This window comes from Denticeps clupeoides, chromosome 2 (genome assembly GCF_900700375.1).
Source record: "Denticeps clupeoides chromosome 2, fDenClu1.1, whole genome shotgun sequence".
NCBI classification, from domain to species: Eukaryota; Metazoa; Chordata; class Actinopteri; order Clupeiformes; family Denticipitidae; genus Denticeps; species Denticeps clupeoides.
Genome location: NC_041708.1, coordinates 18,684,185 through 18,694,635, shown reverse-complemented (window position 1 = coordinate 18,694,635; position 10,451 = coordinate 18,684,185). Strand labels below are relative to the sequence as shown.

Below are 10,451 nucleotides of genomic sequence, written 5' to 3'. Positions count from 1 at the left end.
CTGACTCCTGTTCTGTTGTGATATCTGCCTAATTGTTTTTATTCATTAAGTTTGATGGATGCACAAATTTTCTCCCTAAATTATTTCTTCCTAAACAATACAAGGATACAAGCGTAATAAATGAACTCACCTTTTAGACTTTTATAAGTCTTTTGAACATGTCCAAAAGAGGTTCTGGTACTCCTAAAAGCCTATTAGAAAACAACCTGCTAATCTCACATTATAAGCCTTTTGTAGGATGTTCGTTTTGGAAGGGGGGGTGATTCTGACTTTTTAGCGGGGGGCAATTTTTTCCCCAAATAGTCTCACTAATGGCTGGTTTTCAGAGAAGCTGGTCACTACATTAGTTAGGGTTAAACAACTTGTAATGAGCTGAAAACCAATGGGAGGCTCTTACTGCTGTCGATTCATTGCCACGGCCCTTTCCAGCACCTATTATCCTCCGTGTTTAAGTGTGCCTGCAGCAGTGCTCCGGGTTCTGGTATTGAACCATGAACCACTCTGAGCATAGCTGTTTTCAGTTGTTTTCATTTGATGTCACAACCCCCGCGTCCACTGTTATCTTACCATGTCTAGACCGCAATAATCTAGACCACCACACTCCTTCACGTAAACTCTATTCTGCCGATGCAAACTTTCTACATCTATGTGTCAGGACAAAGCACCAGTCTTTAGCTTTGTGTTGTCATACACCTGCATGTGTTCTGTTCTGTTTTTTACGGGTGTTGTGTCCTTTAGGTAGGCAATGGTAAAAATTTAAACATGTTGGTCTTTTTGCTTTGTGAATCAAAGGAGATTTTTTTTTTTTTTTTTGGACAGGCGGAGTATCCTTCGCTTTTGAATTTCTCTCTCACTGTGAACACATTGTATTGAACATTATTGTACATTAACCTTATATAGAATGCTAAGCTTTTACATTTTTTAAAAATGGCAGAAATTAGTATCTTTTGTGTGTATGTGTCTACATTACTTTTAAATGGAAACAGGTGGATGCCAGATATCCCAAGTCTCTCAGAAGTCCCAGAAGTCTCCTACGTGTTGGTGGAGGCTACTTGATGCTGCAAATTTAATAAAATAACCCTGAAACTAGTGCAAGCAAATATAAACATGCACACAAGACAGTATCATGTTCATCATTGAGTGAAACCGGCACCTGACAGATTGAGAGAAAGACACGCAAAGAGACAAACTCTCACTCTCTATGTTCACTGTGTTTTTTGCCTGTTCATCTAGCCCGAAGAGATCCTGATCGGCTATCAGATTATCAATCAGGCTATCGATCGGATTTCAGTTTATTTAACTTCTCAAGGACCGAAGTTATGATAAATTATAACTTGGTTTAGTTTAGCATTATGGCAGAGGGAGAGTGCCCAAAAAACTGAAAATATAAAACATATTTTAACGTAATTTATTTATTTGTTTGTTTATTATAAACAGTCAACCATATGTGCATTTGCATCATTTGGAGTTTCTGCTCCCTTTTCCCATTTACTACTTTTCTGACCCTAGACCAGGGATGTAACACCATCTGGACACGTACAGGCCCAGCCTCCAGCAGAGTGAGAGGGTTTCAGCAGAGAGTACAGTAGAGTTAGGAGCCTCCAACCAGGGATTCATCTCATTAGTGGAATCAAATGGACAAAAAGAGGGAAACGGGGGAAAAACACAGCACACACATACAGACAAAGACCAATGGTAAATTGGGTCCTCTGGCACTGGCCTGTTGATGGTCTCCTCAAGAGGCTGGGTCAAGAGAGGTCGCAGAGAATTACGCAAAAGTGAGGATGGTTCATTGCATGTGCACATTTTCTGCGCCATGCCCCCACCACTCATTGTCGTCATCACTGTTGACATTATCCCACTGTTGCCATCAACCTGGGCAAGGTTGAGGAAGGCGCCAAGGTTGAGAGTTCTGCACCATCCTCCCCCATCTCATCGCTGCTGACTTTGTCTTCTACCTTTCCCTTTCCAGGTGTAGCGTCTGCGTAGGATCACAGATGGTTGATCTTCAAAGAACCTTTTAACCTTTGACATTTACATATAAATTACAAACCTGGACCCTCAGCCTGATTGTCCCGTCTTCCCCCACTGTCACAAACATGATGCTAAACAGACTGGGTCTGCAAACTGCTCATCGGGACTCCAAGCTTCAAAGCATTCCAGAGACCTCCTGTCGGGCTCCACCCTTGCAATACACACTCACGCACACACTTAAACACATTCTCTGTATCTTGTGCTAGGAATATGTGATAAGTGGATCCCGTATATGCATGCGTTGTGTGTACGTTCCCTTGTATGAATTATACTAGTTACAACTTTCTATTTTGCATTAGGTAAACTCTAATTACCTATACTTCTGTATCTCTAGTGTATTTCCACTTTCCTACCTCCTAAAGGCCCCTTTCTTGGTATCAGAAGGAACATCTCTTTACTACTGAAACAGTGGTGCATATTATGTGATCACAAAATACATCATACAATTTCTATAAGGTAGAAGTTGTAACTGCAACGAACTACAGTTTCTCTCTGGGCCAGCCATAAAAATTCCAATCAGTCGTAAACCCAGACAAAGGAAACTTCTCCCGCCAAAATTTCACACTTGTGATTGGCCATTCAGGCCACACGATGGGCGTGCCAGAAAGCATCAAAAACACTTCGCACAGGCCATGCATGGCTCAGAAACTTTTTCTTTCTCCTGAGACACTTTTTTTCAACACTTTGTTAAGCTCACCTCTTGGGCTTACTCTTTGGCAAGTTTACCTTCAAGGCAGACCTCCAGCTCAAGACCTAAAGGTTGAGGATCGTGACCCTACCGCATCAGAACTCTTTTGCATGAAACAAGGACCAATGCAAGTAACTATTTAGATGCACGTTTAAACCCCTTTTTAAGGTGAACTTTAATTCTCTGACGATTCTTATTAGGCTGTGGTTAATTGATGTGTAATACTGCCATTCTCTTTTCATCACTTTCCTTTACCCTGTATGTATATGTTTGTCTAATTGTTGTATGTTAGCTATAGCCGTGTTTATTAAATTCTTTAAATTCACAATCGTTTGTTTCTGTGTGCTGCGCACATCTGGAGTCACTGAACGTTTGACCCTTTAAGCTACATGCTAAATTACTGCTAGCACGCAGAGTGGGAAAGCTACTTTTCCTGGCAAAAGGGGGGATAATCGTTCCCAGAATTGATAAATAATTATATTATCTGCTCCGTGGACAGACAGATCAAGTAACTGTAACATTAATTCTGCTACAGTTTATCCCAAAATCTAATCTAAATGTTTATTATTAATTATAACCAGTTATAATTAATTATAGATATTTCCTTTTGAGCTAATTCGTTACATAATGGTGGAGAATGCGGGCACGTTCAAACTTATTTTGTGAGCAAACCCAGTAACAAACTTTTTGTGTTTTTATGCACGCTTAAAGTGAGGCAAGTCTCACTCTCGTGATTGGTTGGTTCAAGACCACCCCCATTACTGTACTTCAACAGCCATTGTCTGTTAAAGTACACAGCCATTAGTTCATAATATTAAATTTGTGCTGTAAAGACGAAGAAATCTCTTTGCTGTACATTTTAATATTATCAAATCGCCTGTTGGAATAAAGAAATCTTCCTTCATCGCGATAAAGATTGATTTGAGCGACGTTCCTAGTCATCTTTTTATAGGCCTTATTCGTAAATGAGAGCCCTAAATGCATTTGTGCAAAAACAGCGAAGAAACCCTGTTTTTAATTGTTAGTGTGTAACAGGCAGCGAAGAAATCCTGCCCACACATTGCTGTGCAGCTAACTGCATTTGTGTAAAAACAGCGAAGAAACCCTATTTTTAATTTTTAGTGTGTAACAGGCAGCGAAGAAATCCTGCCACACACACCCTTTTGGTGCAGCTAAATTGCATTTGTTTAAAAGCAGCGAAGAAATCCTGTTTTTAATTGTTAGTGTGTGAAAGGCAGCGAAGAAATCCTGCCACACCCTGTCTAACACTCCTAAATTCCAACTCCACCCCCTCTGTTCTAACCCTTGGGGCTCACCCACGCCACCTTGTGGCCAGTCTCAGTAGGTGGGTTTTCTTGGTTGGTTGGCCTAAGCCTGCCAGTTTATCTGAAAGGCTCTTTGCCTCTTAACTTGATTCTTGTTATTACGGAGTCAAGCCTCTCTCTCTCCTGTTTAGATTTATTTAAATTTAGTCTAAACAGTTTTTGAATTTAAAATTTAGAATCGATTTCTATGTTCTACACCTGTGTGTTTACTTATAGGTAGTGCTCCCCCTCCATCCTATACCTCTCCTCTGTGTTTGGCGTATTTGTTTGCTTGTCTTCACCTGGTTTCTGTTTGCTTGCCTAGAGACCAAACCTTTGAGAATCATCAGAGAAGGCCGAGTAATAGATTGACAACCCAAGCTGCCAAAGTCTTAAGACTGTCACGCGGTCAAATCTAAGTACTATAGGCGCAGTCGTTAACACTGGTAGGCATTGGTTTTGTTTTGTGCTGTCCCTCTCTCTCGCTCTCTATCTCTCCCTCTCTCGCTTAACCAGCAAGCCAACATGTCTCGATCATCCAGCCCTGAGGCCCACTGGGATAGTCTAGAAGTCTGGCTTAGTGCCCTGACTAACAACCTTCTTCAGAAACCCACCGGGGACCTGCAGAACCTGAGCCAAAAGCAGATTGACGACAACCTGAGCATCTTGATGGCCCGCGATCCGACGCAGAACTACAGCCACAAGGAACTGGGCAAGATCATCGCGTCACTGGCTCACAACCTCCTTGGCCAGGCAAAGCTGAGTGAAGCAACGATCCACCACCAGGAACATGAGACGGCAGCGCTAAAGCTTCAGGCTGAGAAAGCGCAGAGGAATCTGACGCTCGTTCGAAGACAACTGGAGCAACTAACACTGGAGACTCAGGACAGGACAACAGACAAAAAGAACCCAGAGCTACAGGAGGAATTGGAGAGACTCCAGAATGCCTTGACTGATCTCCGTGCAGATACAGCACACCGAGAAGAGCAGGAAAGGACACCAGAGAAGAGCTGAGGGAAAATCTCAATGAGGCTAAGACACTCCTGATGAGAGCAGAGACTGAACTGAAAGAAAAAGAAGCCAGGGCCTGTGCGGGCCACCTGCAAACTGCCCGGGCCGAAGTCAATACTCTGACCCAACAAAGAGACTATTTGAAAGATGAACTTGACAGTTCACAGAGAGCTCAAGCACTCATATAGACTGCACGATGACCCTAGAAGAGAGATGCACCCCGCAGAGTTTCCCCTAACCAGCAGACTACTGGCTCCCAGTCTAAATATACAGATTGGGAAGGGGGGGGTGGGGGGCAGTGCTCAGGACATCACCTGCCAGCATCCCAAACCCCCCGCCAGCAGCAAGGGGGTGGGAACCCTCTCAAAGACTACATTCCAGTCATGGCGTGTCAACCAAAGAACTGGATAAGCTGGCGAGGAACATTCCTATTTTCACTCCCAACCCTGCAGGAGGCCATGATGTCCACTCATATCTCGATGATGTGGACTTCCACTTGCAAACTGTGGCTAACGTTACCACACGCGACAGACTTTATCTGCTCAGAATCACTGCTAGCCACGAGGTGCGCAGTTTCCTGGACCGACAGCCAGAGAGCGTCAAAGGGGATTATCAGCAACTGCAGCAAGCGCTAATCAGGGAGTTCTCCGACCCAGAGTCAGAGCATGGACTGCCCTGTTTAAGGTCCATGGCAGTGATCAGACAGGAAACCACGCAAGCCTACTACAACAGACTCCGACAGGCCTACTTCGGATCACGCAACGAGCCAGGAATGGAGGACTACTTCAACTTTAGATCCCTGTTCCTCCGGAACCTGCACCCCACAGTAAGCCACTATCTGGGGGTTCTGGCATGCCCACGGACGATGTCCACCCAACAGCTGAGAGACCTGGCCCACAAGGCCTACGCCAAACAAAGAGCTGTTTCTGAAAAGACAGCGAACACTCACACCATCTATCCTGTCTCCACTCAGAGTGCAGAACTCACTCTAGAGGGCGCCGAGCAAAGCCACCATGACAACAGATGGTCACGAACCTTTCCAGCCAACGGGGGGCAGCGTGGACATGACGGTGCCTGACACAAACACCAAACTGGTCATCCTGAAAGATCCTGGGACAGGTCACAACCACCCCCCAACCCAAGGGGTGAAGCCACATGGGAAGCAAAGAGACGACCCAGAAGGAGCCAATTTTCAGCAACACAAGCGTCAAGATTAGATTGGCAGCAGCCGAACCCTTCTCAACACCCTCTGGATCAGTCCAGGTTTAAATCACCAGCAGGGCCAAACTGGGAAGCCACATCTGAAGCAGCAGAGATTATGAGAGTTTTGAAGGAACTCCTCCAGGAAAGGCACCACAGGGGGGACAAAAAGGATGAGTCAGATCAGGCATGACTAAGCGTGCAGTCTGACCCTAACACCCAATCAAAGTCCCCTCAACAATCCTCCCAACCAACTCAATAATAATCCTCTGCTGACCACAGAACGAGAGGCCCCACCACCAGGTGATGATTACAGAACCACCAGAGCCAGCCAATTTCCAGCATCACGCCTCAAGCCAGGACCTTGATGTACCTGAGAGTGCTGTCTTGGTGGTCTGCCTTCCGGAAGAGTCACGTGAGACTGGTCCTGACTGCTTGCCGATCACCACGCAAGCCCCAATGCCAAGACTGTTGGGGAACCTAATTGAAAGGGGGGTGGCCAAGAAACTCTACCTGACCATCACATTGGAGAATGAGGTGAGGTTAGAGGCCCTGGTGGACACGGGAGCAGACCTGACTCTGGTGTCAGCCCAGCTTAGACTTCAGATTGCTGCCAAGAGACAGAATCGAACTCTCGAATTTTAAGAACTGAACGTACAATCATACAGCCAAAATGATGTACAACTAGAACAACTAGCTCCCATTTACCTAACCATCGGCCCTATGACCTTAGTACACCCTGTGTACATCTCTACAGTTGACACATACCCTCTCCTTATTGGAAAAGACCTGCTAGACCGCTTTGAGCCCCTATTGGACTTCAAACAGCTAAAAATTTGGGCTCAAGTGCGAGAACCTCTGCCTCCTCAGTCACCAAGATCACGCCAGACAGACTGCCAGGTCACAAAGGCCACAGAAGGTCTCGCCAACAACTGCAGGAACACACCGACCCAAGAGCAAGGTTCAAGGTCATCACTATGCACTTTCCAGCTAGCTAAAGCAGCTGCACTACACTGTGAGTTATGGTCTCCACCTGACCACCCACCCACCCTTAACGTGGCAGCCATAACCTGCAGCAAACAGACTCAGCCCACTTCAATGACCACCTCACAGCCGCTTACGCTGGCTCCTCAAATCACCACTATGGGCATTGCTGACATGCAGGCCTCTGACCCAGCTATACACACTATCCCTCACCACCTCTCTGACCCCTCCAACCACCCTATCACAGCTGCACAAATGGCCAATACGCCAACCCTCAAAGCACTACTCAACGTGAAACCTATGCTGTGTGTGACGCACAATATTCTTGGGTACTGCCCTGATGACGTCACTGCGCCAAGGCTTGTGGTGCCACAGTGCCTAAGGGGGGTTATGCTAATATATGCTCACGACACACCAAGTACGAGACACCACGGCACAAGTACCATGTATGAGACACTAGAACAAGTGGCATACTGGCCCAGCATGCAGCAAGATTTGGCAGAGTATGTGAAAGGATTCTTTCCTTGTTACCAATTCCAACCAACAAAATCAAACCACAGAGGCTCACTGCAGCGCAAAGGAGTCACATCTCCTTGGTCAGACCTTCAAAGTGACTGGGTTGGACCCCTGCCTAGGTCAACTAGAGGCTACAAGTATATCCTCACAGTTGTATTCCAGTTCACAAAGTTCGGGCTGCCACTGAGAGTCAACTCAGACAAGGGCACCAACTTCACAGCTGAGATTATGCAGCGAACCTGGAAACTTCGGGGAATACAAGTACACCTGCTATACCAGCCAGGAGACACCAACTTTGTCAACGCCTACACCACTCACCAGTACCTTGAGGAACTGCACCGGCATTTGAGAACCACATTTGCTTTTGCCCAACAACGACTCCAAAAGAGTGCAGACGGCCAGAAAGCATATTACAACCGGAAGGCATCACACCAAGAACTGGAAGGGGGTGACAAGGTCTGGTATTACCGCTACATACAACCGCCTCAGACATCCTCTCATCGGCTGTCAAAGAAGTTTCCTCCACACTGGACTGGACCGCATGAGATCATGGACAAACTCTTTCCTGTCGCATACCAGATCAAGCAAAGCCGTGGACAAAGAACCAGCTTTCAAATGGTTCCATTGCAACCAGATCAAGAGACATGTGGCTTCTGGCAGGGAAAGACAAGGGGGGGTGCTGCTGTGGCTGTCCTTGCTATGCCTCCAGCTAACCAGAGGACAACCACAACCTGAGATCACATCCCCAGGTCCAGCATCCGGCATTGCACTGAGGGACCAACATGGACTTATCACCAACGACCGTAACCCTCAAGTATACCTGGCGTGGTACCACCTTCCAAGCGACGAGTACCAGTCTGAGGTGGAATTTCCATCCGTCTTCAAGGATCACAGTCTCACCCTGGAGCCTGAATTGGAACAGTGCTGAAGAAAGGGAAAACCCAGGTTGAACACTCAAAGGCTTGCTGGTCGACCTGCCATCTGACTTACAGGATCCATCTGTCATCCCACCTTCATGATCCAATGTGTCTGATAAAGTTTCTAGTTGAACACTTTTCAGCCACAAGGGGGGATTTGTAGCGTCTGCGTAGGATCACAGATGGTTGATCTTCAAAGAACCTTAACCTTTGACATTTACATATAAATTACAAACCTGGACCCTCAGCCTGATTGTCCCGTCTTCCCCCACTGTCACAAACATGCTAAACAGACTGGGTCTGCAAACTGCTCATTGGGGTTCGAAGCTTCAAAGCATTCCATAAAGACCTCCTGTCGGGCTCCACCCTTGCAATACACAATCACGCACACACTTAAACACATTCTCTGTATCTTGTGCTAGGAATATGTGATTATAAGTGGATCCCGTATATGCATGCGTTGTGTGTACGTTCCCTTGTATGAATTATACTAGTTACAACTTTCTATTTTGCATTAGGTAAACTCTAATTACCTATACTTCTGTATCTCTAGTGTATTTCCACTTTCCTACCTCCTAAAGGCCCCTTTCTTGGTATCAGAAGGAACATCTCTTTACTACTGAAACAGTGGTGCATATTATGTGATCACAAAATACATCATACAATTTCTATAAGGTAGAAGTTGTAACTGCAACGAACTACAGTTTCTCTCTGGGCCAGCCATAAAAATTCCAATCAGTCGTAAACCCAGACAAAGGAAACTTCTCCCGCCAAAATTTCACACTTGTGATTGGCCATTCAGGCCACACGATGGGCGTGCCAGAAAGCATCAAAAACACTTCGCACAGGCCATGCATGGCTCAGAAACTTTTTCTTTCTCCTGAGACACTTTTTTTCAACACTTTGTTAAGCTCACCTCTTGGGCTTACTCTTTGGCAAGTTTACCTTCAAGGCAGACCTCCAGCTCAAGACCTAAAGGTTGAGGATCGTGACCCTACCGCATCAGAACTCTTTTGCATGAAACAAGGACCAATGCAAGTAACTATTTAGATGCACGTTTAAACCCCTTTTTAAGGTGAACTTTAATTCTCTGACGATTCTTATTAGGCTGTGGTTAATTGATGTGTAATACTGCCATTCTCTTTTCATCACTTTCCTTTACCCTGTATGTATATGTTTGTCTAATTGTTGTATGTTAGCTATAGCCGTGTTTATTAAATTCTTTAAATTCACAATCGTTTGTTTCTGTGTGCTGCGCACATCTGGAGTCACTGAACGTTTGACCCTTTAAGCTACATGCTAAATTACTGCTAGCACGCAGAGTGGGAAAGCTACCTTTCCTGGCAAAAGGGGGGATAATCGTTCCCAGAATTGATAAATAATTATATTATCTGCTCCGTGGACTGACAGATCAAGTAACTGTAACATTAGATTTTGGGATAAACTGTAGCAGAATTAATCTAAATGTTTATTATTAATTAAAACCAGTAGATATTTCCTTTTGAGCTAATTTGTTACACAGGTGTCAATATCGGCCTGTTCATGTGCGTTCCAGCCCCTTTATCACAAACTGTGTTGAGCAATGCATATATGCAATATGATATGCAGTATGAGATATGATTTTCTATCCCCAGTGTCAAGTGGGAAGGTGTGAATGGGGAGCATGTGTGAAACTTCAGGTGTTATTGTTCTCACACTCTGGTTACTACAAGTTCAACATGGTACCTGATGGCATAGAATTCTTTGAGGATTAAAAAAAAAAAAAAAAAAATCTGCTCTACATAATGATTGCCTAGG

At 45.1% G+C, this 10,451-nt stretch overlaps 1 protein-coding gene across 1 annotated transcript; it reads left to right on the top strand.

The window, feature by feature from the left end:
• The first annotated feature begins 4,551 nt into the window (after window positions 1-4,551).
• LOC114768880 (uncharacterized) lies at window positions 4,552-6,128 on the top strand. Its single transcript, XM_028961318.1, has 3 exons — window positions 4,552-4,889; window positions 4,994-5,115; window positions 5,340-6,128. Exons 1-3 carry the CDS (start codon window positions 4,552-4,554, stop codon window positions 6,113-6,115), a joined length of 1,236 nt encoding a protein of 411 aa, XP_028817151.1. The 3' UTR covers window positions 6,116-6,128.
• Window positions 6,129-10,451: the final 4,323 nt, after the last annotated feature.